Source organism: Lethenteron reissneri, chromosome 18 (genome assembly GCF_015708825.2).
Source record: "Lethenteron reissneri isolate LAM-NWPU_2019-01 chromosome 18, ASM1570882v1, whole genome shotgun sequence".
Classification (NCBI taxonomy): Eukaryota; Metazoa; Chordata; class Hyperoartia; order Petromyzontiformes; family Petromyzontidae; genus Lethenteron; species Lethenteron reissneri.
In genome coordinates this window covers 7,768,179-7,789,498 of record NC_083796.1, presented here as the reverse complement: position 1 = coordinate 7,789,498, position 21,320 = coordinate 7,768,179, and the positions used below count along the sequence as shown (strand labels likewise).

At 45.8% G+C, this 21,320-nt stretch overlaps 1 protein-coding gene across 2 annotated transcripts in view; it reads right to left on the bottom strand.

Moving 5' to 3' along the window:
- LOC133343810 (carbonic anhydrase 14-like) overlaps positions 1 to 21,320 on the bottom strand; it is a 54,991-nt gene that overhangs the window by 14,246 nt on the left and 19,425 nt on the right. For both annotated transcript variants that reach the window (XM_061553663.1, XM_061553664.1), the window contains exons 6-9: positions 11,721 to 11,816; positions 10,334 to 10,400; positions 6,139 to 6,296; positions 4,817 to 4,952 (exon numbers count right to left, since the gene is read on the bottom strand). In XM_061553663.1, the coding sequence (XP_061409647.1) occupies positions 4,817 to 4,952; positions 6,139 to 6,296; positions 10,334 to 10,400; positions 11,721 to 11,816 (457 nt within the window). The remainder of the gene's footprint in view (positions 1 to 4,816; positions 4,953 to 6,138; positions 6,297 to 10,333; positions 10,401 to 11,720; positions 11,817 to 21,320) is intronic.

Genomic DNA, 21,320 nt, shown 5'->3' with positions numbered 1-21,320 from the left:
GGCCATCATCCAGCAGTGGATTGATAAAATAGCTGTAGAGGCTTTAGTTATTTTTTCCTACTTCGTGAAAATCCGGGTGAGGAGAATTTGCATTTAAAGAATCTGGGCGATCGGAGCGAGAGAAGACGTCCCGCCGGGGCGGTGTCCACTGGGCTACGTGAGGGGGGCTCTCGTTTTTCACGGTGGCTGGAATCACTCCTCGACAGTTGGGTTATTCAAGGGTAACGGCACCGCTGCCAGCCACGTATGCGAGAACAGAGGCTCCGTGTTTTATTTACTGGGCGCAGACCAAGGCCAGGGATTAGATTAACAGACGGCGCACATTAAATTATACGCACACATGATTTCATATTTGCTCGCCTTGCCCCCGAGACCCATAAAGAAACTAAATCGTTGGCTTCACAAACTACTGTACGGTGGCTTCAGCTTGAAAGTTGAGCACACACAAGCAGGTTCCTCCTCCAAATGCAAGCGTCTCTTTCGTTTGAACCACCGCGTAAGCTTTTCACGCTTGCGCTGTACAGCGCTCTGATGGGTTTTCGGGTCGTGCCACCCGTTGTTCGGGATGATGTCCGACGTTAAGGCTCCTAAGCGCTCAGTCTCACAGGGGCAAGTGTTAATAGACTCAGAGGTCAAACTAAGTTTCGGGGCGTCAGATTCTGAAACTCTCAGAATGTGGAGAAAACATCAAACGTCGTGCCGAGCAACACAAGGTGCAAACCGAAAAGTCTCACACAAAGGAAAGCCAATTCAAACGCCATTTCACACGTCTCTTTAGAAATTCAAGAGGTCCTGTAATAGCATCGTTTTCTTGCTCTCCATCTTCGTGTTTGCACAATCGTGGCGTAGATGCCACTCGCATTCCAATAACACTGTGTAACACAATTTTTGTTCCTGGGTAGTAAGTGTTATTTCGTAATTGCTTATGTCTAAAAAGTAGAGAAAATTGTCATTATTGTATTACTTTAGTATAAATACATGTTCATTTTGATTCATATGTTGTTAGTTTCTGACGAAAAGACACAAAATAGGTAAATTTCAAAATATCACTGTCCTGGTCACAAAAGCAAAGTTTGTGGGGACATAATAACCATTTTCTGTACTTTTGAGGCATTAGCAATTAGGAAATTACACTAACTACCCAGGACAAATAAAAATTGTTACACAGTGTAAGCCAACAACTTTATTTAAACTTACTCGCCTGAGAGAGTGGTTGCCTGGTTCCAGGAATGTGTACAATACAGCGTTAATTATCAACACAAACCCCAACACATTCATCAATAACACTGCTGCCTTAAAGGGGGGGAATATATATAACTCACTGATGAATGTGCTGATTTGTGTAGAGTCTTTTTGTGTGACTTGTCCTTGTGTACCACAGACATCTGCAGCATCACCATCGTCAATGTTTATATAAAGTGTGCATTGATCCGAGTGAGCGCTAACAAGGGGGTCACAACTCTCATCTCTTTGTCCCCGGGTGCCCCAATCTCATTAACATTCCCACCGCTATTCAAGCAAACACTGGTTGTGTTCAGTAAAGTTTGTTGTTGTATTTATGTGCTTTAGGGAATAAAGGTGACCCGGGGCAAAGCAACTTAGGCAAAAGCTGAACTTATCCTTTGTGAGTGAAATCAAATATTGGAACGTTAAAATTAAATCAACACTAGCCCTGCCACTTAGAACCCTCACTGCGTGTAAGTTAGGGGGGGAGGAATGGCGAAATAAATCATAAACTTTTTCAACGGGCAGAACATTGTCCACTGACAACCACGAGAGTCGTCTTTGCTCACCCAGCATCCACACGGGAGGCCGATCAAACGTGAACAAGTTACAAAGGGCCGCAAGGCAGGACAGAGAGCACGAGTTTGGCTGGGAAATTACGGGGTTCTTTTGGGTCAACGTTTAGAGAGGGAGAGAGAGAGAGAGACTGCATCTCAGCTTTGCAGAGGAATCTCAAGAGACCATGGTAACAGAAAGGCAGCAGTGATGCGTTTGCACAAAAGTATAAAACGCACGTCAAGTTAACAAGGTAACCGACGAATTAATGTGAATGGAACGTTGGCCAGACACTATGTATGTAATTCTGTGACTTCACAGAATTCTTTGTCGACATTCACTACAGCCAACTCGCTTGCCTGTTCTTGATTTAATGCAACTTACAGGTTCAGAGATGAATCTGGGACAAGGCCTGTCGCAACTCGCAAACATCAGTTACAAAGATGATGGGCAAGGCAGGAGGGCAAATGTGTTTATACTGGCCCAGAAATGCCATTAACAGGCCTTCAGCATGGACATTTGCCACTACACTACAACTGCCCAGCATAAACCAATATATATAAGTACCATTATATACACAACACTTTGGCTTGCGGCTTAAGTATACAGTTACTTTAGTCTATAGTATAATATAAGACCTCCATGCCTCAACAGCACAAGTCATCATAGGACCTCCTTTGCCAGTACCAAAATATAATAATAGGTTTTTCCCCTTTTTTCTGGCAACAATATATATTATCAGAGTATGCTTTTTGTTTGCATTCTGTGGTTAATGCAGACATGATTCCTTGTAAAAGGTTTCAGTTTGGTGTTTTAACATCTTAACACCTGTTTTGTTGCCAGAAAAAAGGGGAAAAACCAGCACAAGTTATTTTTCTAGTTGTATTTCTCTCCCCAGTTGTATCCCAATTGGGCTATCAGTGTCATGGCATTAGATGAAGAATCCATTCAGATCTCTTGCAGAGCAGTCCCACCAATCGTGTCAGAGAATTGCTCAGAAAACGGATGTAAGAGAATTACTTCTGAGATCCCTTCAAAGTGAACACCGATCGACGGGACGACACCTTTCCACGCACACTGCTACAGAGAGTAATGTTCGTCACATGATCATTACACTGGTCAACACACTTTTTCTGGCATAAGGTATTCCAACGATTTTAATGTAATTTTGGGGTGCTGATTCCAAATCTCGCATCAGTTTTTGTCTATCACATCAGGTTTTTTAGATATGAAATATTGCATTTTCAATACAAACTGCAGAAAAAAAATATTAAATAAATGTGGATATCTACATAAAATTATATTATAAACACACTATCCTAAAAATACAGCACCATATTTTAACACTAAAGCAGTCACTGACTCGCAACAAGTTGCAATCATAAGTGACAGAGTTAATTTTGGGTAAAATCAATGCAAATGGGGTATGCCGATAGCATAAAATGAGATGTGATAGAGCAAATCTGAGATCAGATTTGGAATCAGCACCCTGAAATTAGTCTAAAACAGCTGCAAAAATCCAGGCCAGAAAAAAAAGAGTTTTTTTTGTTGACCAGTGTTATCAATCTGACATTTGTGACGGTCAAATTGAGCACCAACACAAATGCTTAGTTCCGCAGCACAACTTTACAGAAAAACGGCATCACTCCTCACGTGTTCACTGTACATCAGTGACTTAGAAATTCAGGTGACCATTTAGGGCGTGGGCCTCAGAGGGCTCACGTTAACCCAAGGTAATTCCCCCTTATTCGTTGCTCAATTGTGACATCTCGGAACGAATGATGAACTCATGAGATGATGGGCGTCGTGGACTGGAATGGAAAGCGTGGCTTTGTGGGAGTAACACAGTTGGGAAGAGCCGATATTATGATTTAAGCCACCAATCAGCTCATGATTCGTATCCCTGCTACCACGGGGCCCCCCACACCAATGTAATGTTGACAACATATCTTAAAATACTGGAGTACCCTGATTTTCTTAAAATGTTTATGATGATAAATGCCTTACCAAATAAACAACAGGACTATCACGATTCGGGGCCACTTTTTCCATCCAATAATCGATTATTACTTTGTCTTCTTTATGCCGTCTCGATTCTCTGTCTAGTACGTTGTCTAAATTAAACAAATTGTGTTGTGCCGCTGTCCAGTGCTTTGGACTAACGTGTTGATATCTTCGCCTGATATGTTCTGTCTTGTTTAGTACATACCGTTTGTTCTGTGAGCCTAAGGGTAGCATAATAATGTAACAATAAAAGCCTTGCAATGCAGGAACATCTCAAGATGCTGCAAAACTCAACCATCAGCGATAATGAAGATTACAAAGAAAAACTAAATTAAAGGTAACAAAATAGTTGTTGTCAAATGTAAAACTCGCCTGAGGCACGAGCATTGGTGCAACACATTCGCACATTGGCGTGGCCAAGAGAGATAATTTGAATGTCTTCGTGGCTCAAGATCGTCTGCTTCTACACATGAACGTCTCTCTTTCACACTCCGTGGCGTTTGAGCCCACACTTCCTGCTCAACGAAACTCACCTTCAAACATTCAGAACAGACATGTTCCCCTTAGTCATGGAGTGTCTTGAGATGCGGTCACATTTAGGGCACTCCATAATTCCGAACTGTATTGCGTTTTATATTGCAATTCTCAAATAATTGATAAAGCTACAATGTGGAAACTGAACAGGCCACACAGCACACACAGGGGCATTAAGGCCAGTACCACGACCGGCCACCACTGTCTCCACCTTGAAGTTAGTGTTGGCAAACTGCACCGGTTGTGGTCAATTCTAGGCGGTAGCCATTACTCACACCCACAGGCTGCGCCATTGCGCGTGGGCAATTTAGCACGTAGGTTTTCACAGCCACTCAAAATCCATGTGTCGTGGTGTTTCGGGTTAGGCCTCGCCCTGGGAATTTATTCCCGCAAGTTTTCTTCACGCACGACTGCAGGCATCTTCCAGAGTTGAAGCGAGTCTCGCAAAAAATAACGCCGGAAGACCGCACTTGGACGTTGTGTTTGTGAAGTTCCTTACTCTGACTTGGCAGAGGGAAGGAGGTGAGGATCTTCCTCTGGCCCAGGGGCTGCGGAAAGCGGAAGTTGTTCTCCATCGTAGAGGCCACGGGGGCCGATGCCTCCGTGAACGCGAGGCCGGTGGTCAGCGTGGTCAACTGTGAGGAAAGCCAAAACTCGAGATCACTCTGCAGTTACACAGCCCACTCCATCCGTCTGTCTTGTGTGTCTTCTTTCATAACAATAATACCACCACCCTCCATTGCTCTTGCTTGCAGATGGATGAATGGCAACGTACAAGTCCATTTCCGTATTAGTTAGCCGGGGTATTATTTCAGTTTATGTGCTTCGATGCTTCCGTTGAGTTTGCGGAGTACACATGGGCCCATTGCCATGAACCCTCACAGTGACCAATATGTTTATTTGTTTAACCAAGTGAGAACTGGAGAGACTGCGCTAATAACAGTAGTATTGTGTTTAAGTATTATGATAAACTTAGACGCAAACGAAACAAGAATGTAACAATACGCTGATAGTTATAGAAATAACATACTCATGAAAACCACTCACAGTAAGAAGGTTTGATAGAATAAGAAATCAAGACAAGAAATCAGGAATAAGAAATCAAGACAAAAAATCAAGTGAGAACTTGATGATGAAAATGTACAAATAATGAAAAGAATTAAGGAATGAAGACTGCTATGGTTAGGTCACGTCAGAAGAATGCTCCCAAACAGGAATACAGCAAAATCAACAGCAACACTCGAAGCTAAACTGTAAAAAGGCCCATTAAAAGCTGTGGAGCTTTTTTTCAGAATCAATCTGGTCATAAATGACAGCTCAACGAAGTGGCTTATCACGTGCAAATTTATAGCAGCCAAATACACTAAAAGCATGTTTCTAAATGTGGAGGGAAAAACCGGAGGACCCGGAGTAAAATCCACACGAGCACGGGGAGAGAGAACATGCAAACTCCAAATATACAGCAGCAGGCGTCAGGGTCGGGATCAAACCCACGACCTCCTGCATACCCGGCAGAGGGAGTTAACATCCCGCCGGTCGTAGAAGTTAACCGAGGCAGCAGCCAACTGAGAAAACGACGAACGGACGGAGTGTAGGAGGAGGAGGAGGCACTGGAACGGAGAGGAGTGACGCAGAAGAAGCAGCAGAAGGGATACGTTGACGATCGCCCAATAGTCTCGGATTCCTGCTGCTGCTGCTGCTGGAGGTTTGTGGACCTACTGGTCTCCGTAAAGTGGATGGACATGAAGAGAGAGAGGAGAGAGATGGTGATGTCGTGACGTGTGCAGGTGATGGCGGGCGGGGGGGGGGGGGTCTGCCCACCTGTGCCACCGACACCTCGATGGGTTTGTGCAGCAGCGTCCACGTGACAGTCTCGTCGCATCCCGGCGTCGTCAGGGAGCCGTTGTAGCGGAAGAAGTGACCGAGCTCTTTGGGCAGGAGGCTCAGGATGCTGAATGCCTGCACCACTGTCTGCTGGCCTGCAGACGCGAGTGGGGAAGAGGGAAGAGGCACGTGGGTGATCATCAATAGAAGAATGGCAGACTGTTGGCACCGGTGCCAACCGAGTTCCTGTATGGGTACGGAGTGACGATCGGGTGGGTTTCACAGTCTATTGTTTTGGCAAGGACAGTTGAGTTTGCAAGGTCTCAATTGAGCCATCAACAATGTCAGAATGAAAGGAAGGTTAAAATCCCAAACAGATATATCCTGTCTTGTCGATGGGGGGTTGTTGGTTGCTGGCCGCTTGACATTTTGAGCTCTGGTTCTGTGATCGGTAACTGTGATTAAAAAGGGTGGAGCGGTAAAGCAGCGGTTAGTACTTTGCACAGAAGGGATACGTTGACAATCGCCCAATAGTCTGGGATTCCTGCCGCCGCTGGAGGTTTGCTAACCGCTGCGTTACTGCGACATCACTGCCATGGATTTCAATATAACAACAATGCAATTACTCTACACGTTTAAAGAGCTGTAAATGGAGCAGCTGACCACAAATTGTGATTGTGCGGAAAGTCCTCGCTAAACGCACGGTGTTCACACAACGCGTTTTCGCTATAACGAGGTTCTTTCATTCAGGAATTCTTTCCACACAATTCAGAACGCGCCTGTTATAACAGCCGTTCTAATGTGGTTTCCAAGCAGTTGACGATTAACTATTTTCTTTCTTGAGCTGCGTGGATGAGTGGTAAGATACAGGATGCCAAATGATACAGTAACACATGGTGGCGTACCCTCAGCTATTTGTCCCGCGATCAAACTGTGCGTGCGTGTACATCGTATCTCGCTAAACTTTAATGTTATATCATTTATAGGAGAACTGCTTTCGCTTAGCGCGTTTTTCGCTGAAAGCGTCACTTTTCAACAACGCATCTACCGCGTTAAAAGAGAAGTGGGCAGCCTCACCACTCGCCTGCACACATCACGACATCATCATCTCTCTCCTCTCTCTCTTCATGTCCAGCCACTTTACAGAGACCAGTGGGTCCACAAACCTCCAGCAGCAGCAGCAGGAATCCTCGACTGTTCGCGATCGTCAACGTACCCCTTCTTCTGCTTTTTCTACACCACTCCTCCCTGTTCCAGTGCCTTCTCCTCCACTCCGGTAAACACTTTATTCTCGTGAACAAAGCTTCGATACTCTTGTTGGACAGCCTCTACACACAGCCTAGGTATGTATCTACAAGACGGATATTTGTTTTACAGTAATTGACAAATGGGGTGAGACCATGTAAACTCACTGACCTGGGTAAATTGGGGGTGGAACCTAGGATTCTAATGAATATGGCTGGGTACCCTAGCAGGAAAACTTGTATCAGACAAGTCTCCTCTTGAACTTTCTCAATATTGCACTGAGCTATTAAAACATGACGGCATTAAACACACTGAAGAAATCGTTCCGTGCACAAATGCAGAGCGTCTGTCAGAGGGGATGGTTGAGGAACGTGTGGGAGAGACACAGCAGACCCAGTGATACCCGATTCCCAAGCCGGGCCGTGCTAGGTGGTGTCATTTCCGCTCACTGTTCAACAACAGATCGACAGTGCTTTCATCAGCAGTGAACACTCCTCACAGAAGTTTCCCACTGCATCGTTAGACAAAGCTCCCCCCTCCCTCTCCTCCTCCTGTTACATCCCAAATAGCAATGCGATTAAAAAATGCATTAAAAGTCAATTCATCAGTAGCTCTAACCTTAATCCTAAGTCTACTCGTGTCTGTACCATTTTTCCCAATCATCACCATACAAGCAATCCCATGGGCCCCGTAACGAATGATTTTGATTGGCTGCGGTAGTATTTTTCACGACAGTCCTTGCTGTGTCCGGTACATCAATCTTCAGTTCAACCGTGCACGTTAATTTTTTAAGGGCAAATCGGAGGTACCCTCATCCGCCCCCCGTAACGCTTTTGACACCGCCGAGTTTGCTCGGCACAATGCTCCAGAGGGGTCAACGCATTGCATCGCCGCATTGTTCAAAATAGCCACCTGGCGTTTGTGAATGACTGCAGTGAATAATGGGTCTCATTGAGAAGAGGAATCTGTGCATCACAAGGAACAGCGGGAAGCCTGGGTACACCGGGAGATGGAACTCGATTCGTCGGTGTGATTCGCTTAGTTAAAAAAAAAAAGAGCCAGTTTCTGCGAAGGCCCTGACGGTTTTGAGAAACAGCCCAACAGACGTGGTTTTAGCTCTGGGGAGTGAAATTGTATTGTCTCCATCAACTGTGACAATCTTTCTTTTCTTTCTTTAAAACAACAGCAAAAGCGTTGAGTTTTTACGAGCCGTAAAAAGAAGACTGAAAAATAGCGAGTGTTTTTTTCAAGACCCACAAAGCCATGGCCTGCACAGAATGTGTAATCATTACACAAATAAATATGTGCATAAACGGAGCGACAAAAGGGTTGTCCTTAAATGCCTCCCAACGACAGTGCGAGTCTAGGCAATGAAACCCAACTGCAACCCACTTAAGAGTTTCAACACCGAACATTTCATCTGGCCAATGTCTAATGGAGATCAAATGAAGAGAGAGAGAGAGAGAGATCGTAATTCAATTCACGGGAGAACGATGCACAGTCCCTACGTATATGGTGATCTGCTGGTGTTTACGTGGAGCGGGAGGAGGTATGATTTTCCATAATAAAGGTTTTTTTGGGTTAGATTGTGTAAATATAAATGTGTCGGTAAACCCGCCACCACCCAACGGAGCCAACTAGGAAGGTTTGTCACGTAAACTCAACGTGCCAATTCGTTACTTCTTCAGCACACCGGTGTGTTGGAGAGTAAACCCACAACATTTACAATTCGAGTTCGACGTTTCGCCGTTGACTACAACTAGCATCATCAGGCGATAGCCAGAATTGTGAATAAGTGATGTTTCGGTCTTAAATAGAGGGAATAAATGTGATGTCATCACTGTGGGCCTATCAGGTGTGAAGATCAGAGGGGGGGGGGGGGGGTCATGAAGTCATATAAGTTAAAGTAGATCATGTTCATCTGAGAATATGCAATACCTATTATTGGTTAGGTTATTCACAGTTCATCAACATACATAATGAGTTTTGCTGCTGTTGCCAGTTCAGCTACAGCATGGACCATGTGGTCCGGGATTGATGCGGCTTTGGTAAGAACAGTACTGGGATGGGTGTGGTGGAGTTTTTGTGTGTTTGAGTTGTAAATCGATACATTTCATGTGTGTTTATTTTAAATGTTTATCCAGAACAGAACACTGGAGGACAAAATCCCGTTTACAGCATAGGGACACTGGTAACGGCATACGGACATGTCCCTTCACAGAGATATTATTAAGCTAAAACTAAAAAACTATGATTATTTTACCAGGTAAGGCCCATTGAGCTATATAGCTCTATTTCAGAAGCGGCCTGGCCACAAATGATAGCGCAACGAAGTGGCTTATCACGTGGAAATTTACAGTAGAAATATACTCGAAATGCATGTTGATTCTAGATGTGGAGAGAAAATCCGGAGGACCCGGAGAAAAAATCGACACGACCACGGGAAAAAAATCCAAACAACAAATATACAGACGTCAGGATCAAGATTGAACCCACGACCTCCTGTATACCAGGTGAGGTAGTTAACATCTCGCCACTATGGTGCCCAGATACGTCACAACCTCAGTAAACATGCAGCGTTGGGCAAATGTTGCCATGGGTTTGGGACTGTTGGACCAATGTTGACCTAACGTTTGCCCAATGTTCCACATTCACTGGGACGGTCGCATTACAAAAACAAAGATCTAGATAAATGCAGTAAAAAAAAACTGGACCACACCCCAGCGTGAGATGTGAGCTCCTTCTCACGGTGCCATTGAAGGAACAGATTCCTCTACCAATGGCGCTGACTGAACCCCTCCGCAATTGCCCGTCGGTTAACATTCAGCTCCAACTGAACATCGCGAGTGGGTGCCGCAGCTGCCACCGAGTGCAGCACAACAACTGGGCACGTGGAGGAATGAGGAATGACGAGTTCAACATCCAAACAGCGGTGGCCGTCACTCACCGCTGTACTTCACTTTCCCAAGCTCTTTCATGAACACCGTAAACACCTCATTGTCCCTTGGTCCAACCTGCAAAATGGTCAAAAAACAATGATGAGACCCACAGCACGCCCCCCCCCCCCCACAGCCCCCCCCCCCCCAAAAAAAACACATGATAAATAACAGCATCCAGGTTAACGACAATGATAACAATTGCAGCGCAGTATTGTACACAAACCTGAAAGTCACATCGTAGAACTGTCATGGGTATCACGGTTGCGCGCATTTAAATAAAACACGACAAATGTACAATGGAGCCGGGGTACCCATTACCGGGAGCGAATAAATAAATGAATAAAGGTTATATGCAAGTCATGCACATCCAAGCTCGCACGTCTGCTGTAATCGGATGCTGCAATGGGGGAATGGCTGTGCCAGGGAACGTTCGAATCAGATACGCGAGTTGAAACGACAGAAGTTTCCGATGAGGGCAAAAAAGGGCTCGACCCTTTTGAGCCATCCGACGAGGGGGGCGTGAAATGAATCCAATGCTGGGGACACGAAGAGAGATGGCGAAGCGATGCGTGATCATACAGCCCAGAGGAAATTCTCGTGAACAAAGAACCCGCGGCTCACGGCTAGCGTGCACACGAAGCCGTTTCATATCGGTGGTAGGGATCCACCCGATGACCTGGAATGTCTACGATTGGGTGGACGTACCTGGACGGCTTTACTCAAGCGGCCGCCAATTGCGGGGTGGTTATGGATAAGGTGGCCAATTCTCTCAGTTTCAAGAAATTAATGTGGCGGCGGTTTTGACCGCTTGATGGAGCGTCGCAATTTGATGTGCATCAAACTCGTTACGCGCCAACGTGGGAGTTCAAAGGGTAACGTAAACAATAAAAAGCAGACAACAATGCGTCTCTCCACATGTAACTAAATATTGATTGAGCTCATAACATCATACGTCTCACGGGCAAATGCTTAAGCGCAGCGTTTTGGTGAAGCAGGTAAACTGTAGGCGAGTGGAAACCGGCTCCATCAAGCACGCTGTATGCCATGTTGTGGTGGGCCCCTTGATGGCAACCACACTCCAGTTGCCACATTGTAGCTTGCGCCTTGAATGCGTGTTGAACTTCTTTCGTTTCGCACCGTACGTAGCCAACCGCCGTACATGGTGCAAACGTATCAAATATATGAAAATGTTTACATCTGATCGGAGGCTCGAAGTGGACACGGCACAGCAAGGTCAAAAAACGGGACGGTACATCAAAAATGGCACGCGGATCGGCAATGCCAGACGTGGGCCAAGGGAGCAACGAGCGAGCATCGAGAGGGCACCGAGAGGGCACCGAGAGGGCACTCTGATCCCCGGCGAGGCTCAGGAGTGTGCGCTAGAGGCCCACTCACCTCCACGAGGACTCCCAGCACGGCCAGCCCATCCACCTTTTTCGTGGCTTCATCCGCCGATTTGTACTTTTCCTTGTTGAAATGAACAATGTGGATCTAAATGGTACGCACACACACGCGCACACAAAGATCAACCATTTATATGGCCAATTAGGCACCCACCCACATCTCCCTTTCTCCTTTGCCCCCCCCCCCCGAACCACCCCTGTCCTTCCGCGAGAGGGTTGCCTGAGTTAAGGAAGTAGACACTAGGGATGTAGAGTTCATTGAAACACATAGACAGGTTCAAAATATAAAACGTTAGCAATAATCATCGTACAGTACTTCGCATTGTATCTATACTGGTGTCAATTGCCGTGCCCTCTGTGTGTACCCGAATCGTTTGTTCAATATAACACTTTTGGATAAACAAAAAGATCAACCATTTTTCCTTGTACACGACTGGAGCATTACTGGTTATGAATGATGATGACTATTTTACCACTGGGGCGAGCAAGGACATGATATACAACAGCATACAATTTGTGCTTTTAAAGAGTCTGAATGCAACTGGTATCTCAAGTTGAGGTACAAACAGAAGTATGCTCATCTGCAGAGTTTGAAGAGGAGTGTTATATTTATTTAATGACAAGGCCAGAAGGGCATCTGTGTGCATACATGTTGAACTTCTTTCACACCGTACGTAGCCAAGCGTGCTCATCAAAGGTACGGAGGAATGACAACAACCTAAACACAAAACGCAGCTCTCAAGAAATTAGTTTTCAACCTCGATGCAAAAGTGCATAGCCCCAGTGGCTTCCCAATATCCTAAGATGTAATTTTGGTAGAAGCGGTCTTGAAGACTTCACAAAAAGATTTAGATCGGCAGTCAGTCATAGACAGAGGAGGCGCAGTGAGCCTGGAGCCGAGCAGGTGAAGAGGTTCTGGTCAGCAAGGTGCTTAATGAAGTGGTTTGGACCAATGCTCTTTTAGTCGTAACATTTTAATTAAAACACACAAAACAAAATACATATAGAAAGCCAGTCTCCATCACCTAATCTTACAAGCGAAATAATTGTAGGAATGATTATCTATTGGGATAGCACAAGGGTTTATTTGTCCGTGTCTTATATCCATTTACAAACAAGCGGGCGAACACCGCAATAAAGCGTGCGCCGAGCTGGCAGACACGGTGGCAGCTCGTAATTAAACCACCCGATGACAGAAAACTGTGGTCATATTTGACCGCAGTCAAATTTGACCGCAGTGTAACCGAATCGTGCAACTCAATCAAACGCAAGGCACCTGGCTGAGGTTTCACCGTGAATCATTCGTGTTGCGTTTCAGTGAAACCGGCAATGCCAATTGATAGTAACCGTCGTCCTTGCCACTACACAGAATGTCACTGCCATTACATCCACAATATCAGAATTGTTAAACATTGCATTGTCATTTGTACAGAAATATATTTAATATGGTAGCGTAAATTTAAGTTTTTGGAATCGCACAAAATGCATAGATCTCAGAACCTAAGCAGGGCTGAAGCTGGGTAGTGCATGTGTACTAAATCCGCTCCAGACGAGAGACCGTGTCTTTTGTCTTTCCTTTATTCGTTCCTCATTCACAGCTCCCTCACACGCTGGGTTCCTCTTTTCCCCGTTACTCCGTTCCCCGAGCGTGGCGTCCGCTCGCTTCCTCACTCCCTCACACCGCTGGTTGACGGTGTTTGTCGGAGACAGCCTCCGGCCCGCAAGGTGGTCGCTGGCGTGCCGGTGACACAGACCACACTGACCCGGAGCTGTCTCTCTCCACCCCTTATAACACCTGGCCCACGTGATACCACGCAGCCATCATCAGCCTCACCCCCTGGAACCTTCCAGATGTTGCCATGCAGCCACAGGCTACGCCCCTGGCTCGACGTCCCATTGGCTGCGGGCTGAGGCCGGCAGAGCCTATCACTATGGCCCAGTTACCCCCCAGGTGCATCTTTATATTACACATGGATGGGTGATTACATGGATGGGTGATTACATGGATGGGTGATCATATGGATGGGTGATCACATGGGTTGGTGATCACATGGATGGGTGATCACACTGGTAAGTGATCACATGGGTTGGTGATCACATGGATGGGTTATCACATGGGTTTATGATCACAGGATGGGTGATCACATGGGTGGGTGATCACATGGGTTGATGATCACATGGATAGGTTATCACATGGGTGGGTGATCACATTATCACATGGATGGGTGATCACATGGATGGGTGATGACATGGGTTGGTGATCACATTGGTTGGTGATGACATGAATGGGAGATCACATGAGTTGGTGATCATAGGATGGGTGATCACATGGGTTGATGATCACATGGATAGATTATGACATGGATGGGTGATCACTTGGGTGGGTGATCACATGCGCAAAACACAGATGTAGTAGGCGTCATTAGCAGTAGAGGGAAGCGCTGTTGTTTACTCCCACCACCTTCACCAACTCACACTGACCAGCGTGGTAAAGTATGGTCAATTGTCCCTCACGGCTCACAGAGCCATGGGGAGGCCGTTATCCCGCAATAGATTTACAAGCAGGACGTTTTTTGAAGCAAGCCACCAAAGCCTAAACAAACTTACTGTAGTCAATTTAACATGTAGGCTTTCCTGATCAATATTATTTTTTGTCATAGATGTTTGGGTCAGGTGACAAAGTAGATGTGGCCAAATTTGCCAAACTATCCTACTCCGGTTTTCTCGTCTTGATTGCTGAATGGACTTCGAGTGGTCTGTAAGTAAGATTCCACTGGGCTAAACTGCTGCAAGGCAATACTGAAGTATAAATGGTCGTGTAATATACAGGGCACGGTAAACATACAATGATGTGGAATCATAAATGACTATATATTAACGCACTCAATTGTGTAACATGTGACACACCAGGTGTGTAAATCTATATACTGTATATAAAAGAGAAATTTGTAAATATGTGTGTCTGTTTAGCGTACTTCCCAACATGCAACAAACTTGAAATTTGCCATGTGGGTACTTTCCAGAATGTGCACTATGCAAAAATTATAAAAAATAGACTTTTGTATATTTTTTTTTGGTAGGGGGGGGGGGGCGCAATAATGCATCTATTTTGCACGGCAAGTGAGCTGTGACGTCACATCTGTCATGTGACCCGCATGCGGGAGTGTAACGGAGTGTGGCTGCTCATGTCACCCCCCCCCCCAACCCTCCGCGAGTAAAGTGCCACACAAACGTGTTGCAGCTCTCAGGCGTTCTTCGCGCAGCATTGCTGCTTCGTTATTTCAGTCGTTTACTGCCGTACGCACCCTGACAGTTGTGTGTGTCTGCAGCAAGCGCGTGTATGTGTACCTATGGACGCGCGTGTGTGTGTGGGTGGAGCGGTAGTGTAGTGGTTAGTGTGCTGCGCTATGAACCCGGCGACCCGAGTTCGATTCTCGCTCACGGCCACCACCAGTGACGATTATTTGAACCGGTCCTGGGCCTCCCCTAGGTCGACTCAGCCTCAAACGAGTAACTGGTGTGGCGTGTGAACATCGCCACTGGGGAGACAAAGGCGGCCGGGCGTCGTGAATCCAAGTCCCGGGTAGTAAAGCTAGTCGCTATATATTTTTAAGTTACAATGCATATAAATCACAGCGAATGTAAAGCACATGGCATACCTTTTTTCGATTTAAAGCTTTCGTGACTGCAGGGATTCATCTTCTTGGTTCTTTTGGTAAAGTCACGTAGAAGGGAAGTAATAAAATAATAAAAAATAAAACATAATAAAATAATTCTCACGACGTTTCGGCCACAACGCAAGGACGGCTGCTTGCGTTGTGGCCGAAACGTGAGAATTATTTTTTTTATTTTATTACTTCCCTTCTACGTGACTTTACCGAAAGAACCAAGAACATGGCATACCTGTCAACCCGTATTCTTGTACAGGGAAATTGAGTTTTCAGGTTCATATGGAGTACAGCCATTTCAATACGGGAAAAATGTGTTTTTGTCTGTTTGTATCTCGCCTTGTGATGGGACATTTTAGGATGAAAGGGTGACCAATAAGGGTTGAATTGGTCCGTAATAAGGTAGGGGCACTGATAAGGGGTTGACAGGTATGATGACATGGTGCTATTACATTGAGGCTAATGGAGCGTGTGCTGCACAGTGTGTGTGTGTGTGGACTACACGGCGTGTGCATTAATAACGTCTGTATAGTATTCCTTCCACTCGCACGGTGTGAAACTCTTTATGCAAAACTTTGATCGTTTCCCAGAAGCACAACCCCCACAGAGAGAGCGGAGTCGTCTGACCTCTGCACTCCCACACTCCATGGGGCTACTGCTGCACAACAAGTGGCGTTTCACAAAGTCACCGCTGCAGCCTTTCCCAACAGCCCACGGGTATCAGAAAACAAAGAGCCAATGCCGGGTGCGCTAAATAAATAAATCACCACCCACCACCACCACCGTTTGTGCAATGTGGGAACAGCAGAAAAGCCACAATCACACAGCAAAGTCGATCCACTGTTGGATGAGGGGGGGCATCGTGCGGGGCCGTGGGAATTATGTGACCGGACGGTTAAAATTCTTAGGTTTTTTTCCGGTAAAGTCACGTAAGTAAAAAAAAAATATTTTTTTTATCACGAAGGTAAAACATTTTTTAATTATTTTTTTACCTACGTGACTTTACCGAAAAAAACCTAAGAATATGAATCCTTGCAGTCACGAAAGCTTCAAATCTAAACCGGAGGGTTCAACTTCGCTGGCCGTCGCCGCAGCTTGGGTGAAGGCAAGGGGCATTGCCGGTAGTTGTGTACACGTGGGAGCATAGATGTACAGTCCAACGGTTTGTTTTGCTGCGCTGTTCCCATCTGCCGCCCACCACGTAGACTAGCAAGCCTGTGACGAACGTCGGGTGCCTGGTGGTCACCCGTCCTAAGCACTTAGGGGCCGTCCATAAATGACGTCACGCGATTTTGGACGATTTTTGACCCCCCCCCCCCCTTGTCACACGACGTCACAAAAAGTCAGACCCCCCCCCCCTCAAATATGACGTCACAAAGCTCCTCCCCAAAACCATATTTCTATTTGGAAAATAAAACATGCTTCAAATCGCTTTAAACTATCGTCATTGTAGTGCGTATTTAATGTGGCCCTGCACTCTGATGTTGTAGGCGAAAACATTTATTAAAAAGGAGGCGTTGGAAAGCTGAAATTTAGCATAAAATTTACTTGAAAATATTCATCGTCTAACTAAAACTGCAGATGTTCAGAATATTATATTGAAATTCTCTTATTATTATCATATATTAAAAGTAATTATAACTATAAATAAATACTTGAAACTTTGTAGTAGAATGAAGCAAAATAGAGAGTACAATTATAACAATCACATATTCATTCCACAGAATGAAAAGCCCTGGTAGAATCATTAAGCTCTAAATTATGAACAACTAAATTTATGCTTTTCCATTCTCCGATGGAGAAGCAAAATGCTCCTTCATGGAATAAATAAAAAGTGACCTTAGTAAATTTAAATAATCAAACAGTTAATAATGAAAATTAATCAAAATTAGTGTTATTATAACAATTCTATTTAATTAAGTAGAACGTGTTTATATTTAAAGTTGCGCATTTTGATGTGACGTCACATTTCCCACCCCCCCCCCCCCTCGTCACACATCGTCACAAATGTCTAACCCCCCCCCCCCCCCAGGTGCGTGACGTCATTTATGGACGGCCCCTTACCACCCACGCTGGCTTCTAAGATCGAGTGCACGCTGCACAGTGCCACTAACATGGACAACGAGGTGTGGAACAAAGATAACCGCGCAGCACTGCGGAGAATGGGTTCAAGTTACGATGAACTCGTTTTAACCGGCGCGAGAACTGAATGATAGAGAGAGAGTCCCGTTTGCAAGAGTGACCCGTGGGCGAATTCAGTCCGCCTGGTCAAGGGTGATGACAGCGACGCAATGACAAACGATAATCCCTATTGACTAACTTGCGGTTAACATACCCTTCGGTTCTTTCGGTAAAGTCACGTAGGTAGAAAAATAATAGATCACGACGTTTCGATCGCAACGAAAGCAATCGTCATCAGGTGGGACAACCACAGCAAGAAAACACTGCTGTAGTCGAGTATGGATTCCTGCAATCACGAAAGCTTCAAATCAAGATTGCGGTGAACCCTTCAATCACGGCAACATTTGGAGGCTGACGCCCGCACACAATGGCCCGGTGCTGTAACCCCCTTGGGGAAGTTTGCTGTTAAGTGTGTACGTTCATCTTCCCGGCGCGGAGTTAAGAGGGCAATTCCCGTAAGGCTCGGTGTGGAACTCGGAACACTCATGTGTGTGTGTCCATGTCCGTGTCCCGTGCACGTTGCGCCACATGCATTTACAGAAAGCCGTGTCGTTCCGTGTCAGAGGCTTGTTTGTCGCGTTCACCACAATGCGACAATCGGCCACGATGTTTTGTTACTCTCTCGTGACAGAACAATGTTAAAGCTTTCGATTTAAAGCTTTCGTGACTGCAGGGATTCATCTTCTTGGTTCTTTCGGTAAAGTCACGACAGACCTGTTCTCCACCTGAAGACGGCTGCTTGCGTTGTAGCCGAAACGTCGTGAGAATTATTTTATTATGTTTTATTTTTATTATTTTATTATTTTCCTTCTACGTGACTTTACCGAAAGAACCAAGAAAATGTTGAAGCTCTTCGCGTAACAGTCGCTCGCTACCCCCTCCCCTCCCTCTACCCTTGCGATCAAATTAATGTCACATTCAGGGATGAGAAAAATAGTAGCGGTGAACGTAGCAGTCTGTCGTGGCTGTAAGGAGTAATGTGAGCCCAATACATGTCACAAGTAACCGCGATAGTCAATTACAGCCTCTGCCAATTCACTGGTGGACTAAGGCCTCCGCACACTCACGCCTGGTTGTCGATCGGAGTTGTTTGACTCTGCTTCACCAGTTCTACACGCAGGCTTTCGCGACCAATATCATCCACAATAGCGTTTTTTTTTGTTAGATCACGTAATTTGTCATCAAAAGCCGCCACCACTTGCACAATGCGCATGCATAATGTACGTTGACTCATTAACCCCCCCCCCCCCCCCACGTGGCGCAAGACAGCAGAAGTATGGTCACCACATCTACGCCTCAATATAAGGAACGAAACTGTTAGACTTCTCCACAAATCTGGCTGTCGCCTGATGAAGCTAGTTGTAATTACTGGCTTAACGTCGTACGCAGATTGTAAATGTTTTGGCTTGGCTCTCCAACACACCGGTGTCCTGCACTAGTACACTACACTATACACCACACTATACACTACACTATACACCACACTATACACTACACTATACACTACGGCACTATACACTAGTGCTGTACTAGTGACGAATTGGCCACGTTCTGTTTACGTGACAACCCTTACTAGTTGGCTGTGTCGGCTGGTGGCGGGTTTAACGACACATTTATACATATACGCGATCTAACCCCAAAAAACCTCTATTGTGCTTCACCACATTCGTCAGTGTGGCTTGGTGAAGGGGGGGGGGAGGGAGCAGTGTGGGGGGCAGAATAAGTTCAGATGTCACTCATCAGTGAAACCATATCAAGCGATTACATTATCATGATGATCATGATAGTTTGGGACCAAAATTACATTTTGTTTAAGTGGCAACAAACACAATTGTCCTTGTGTAGTACCCAAATTCCAGCACGACATCGCAGAACAATTGCCACGGCCGATCCCTGCAGTATATATGTTACTTATATAGTAACGATGCCATCTCGGTCTAATTTTTGACCTGCCGTTCTCGTCCTTTCATCTATATGTAGGGGTGCCAGGGGAAGTATTCCCACCAATAGGAGGGTTAGTGGGAGGGGTGATCGAGTAGATATAAGGGGAGAACGGGCGGGAAGAAGGGGCCTTTGGCGGGAACGAGATTGGGACGGCTGGGGACAGGTGTGGATGGGAGAAAAGGATTAAAGGACGAGACCCCTGCAATCTTGTGTCGGCTCTTCTTTACACATACATCACCCTCCCCCCTCCTCGTCCTTTAACCCCCTCACTGGGGCTCGGCATTCGTTACAGTGTCCTTCTTAGCGCTGGCAGGACAGTGGCCACGGTGCTTGCACGCTGCCACTATTCTGGCTCGGCCGCTATTTATACCAACCACCTTCGCCCCGATGCGCCACAGTCCTGAGTCCCGGAATCATGCACGCGGGCGGCAACAGCAGCAGCAACAAGAACAACAACTTTAATTCTAGATTTGAAGCTTTCGTGACTGCAAGGATTCATATTCTTAGGTTTTTTTCGGTAAAGTCACGTAGGTAAAAAATTTCAATTGATAAAAGTTAAATAAAAATCACGACGTTTGTGTTGCCTCCGAAACGTCGTGATTTTTATTTTATTAATTTAATTTTTTTACCTACGTGACTTTACCGAAAAAACCTAAGAATAAGAACAACAACAAAAACGTCCTCCTCGGAATTCCTCCGCAAGGGCAGTAGGTGGCCGGGTGGCCCCGGTGTTCGAATTCGAGGAAGCTGTCTGTGCTCATAAAACCAGGTTCACAAGTGCGGTGGAGTTTTGACGGTCCCAGCCCAGTCACCGAATGGCTGCACGAGAAACACTCACATTTAATTGAGCGGTGTGCTCATTTTGGATACGTTACAGCTCCATAAAAAAAAAAACCTGACTGTCATGCGGGGAATAGCACTCTCACGTGGACGGGCGAGTGGGACAGTTCTGCCCCCCTACTGTGTGGACCAGAGGTCAATTGAAGGGCTCTCGGAGGCAAGCGCTGCGATATCTACTTGTGAGGGAGCGTTCCCTAATACGAAGGGCCGTGTCCGTACTGCTCCGAGGAGAGAGATCGGAATGGGAACTTCACCTCATGACATGACAGACACTGACGGCACAGTGAATTCCCCAAGCGAATATGCGTGCCCCCGTGAAACGACACGCCACAGAGAGCCCTTCATCGAGTAGGTTGGAAAGTTCTCAACGTTAACTACTGGGAGTCAAATGAGCCAAGTACCCAGCAGGTTTACCATCCACTTCTGTTAAACTACACCTTGACTTAAAACTTTCGTGACTGCAGGAATTAATATTCGTTGGTTCTTTTGGTAAAGTCACGTAGATATGAAAATAAAGTGAATAAAAATTTAATAAAAAACTAAAACCACGACGTTTCGATAGCAACACAAGCGGTCGTCATCAGGAAATGAGGGTTAGCCTCTAAAGGCAAACTGTTTATAAAGGTTTAAAATGGGCGTAGCCCAAGTGTCAGCAGCATGGGCGGGGCAGCTAATGTTAATGTAAGTGATGGTAGGAGTGGGAAACGACGGTGCTGGTGGTGGGTTTCCACCAATTAAAGGGCTGCCAGGTAATCATTGCACCTCGCTTTACACAATCACACCGTTGACGGTGGAGGTTGCTGCTAGAGGTGATGGTAGTAGTAGGTAATGATGGTACTGTTGGTGGGCTTCCACCAATTAAGGGCTGCCAGGTCTAAAATTGAAACATCACAGCAAGTTATGACTTGAAATGGTTGAGAACGTCCTTCAAGTGATTGCTGAGTTTGTACCCATCTTCT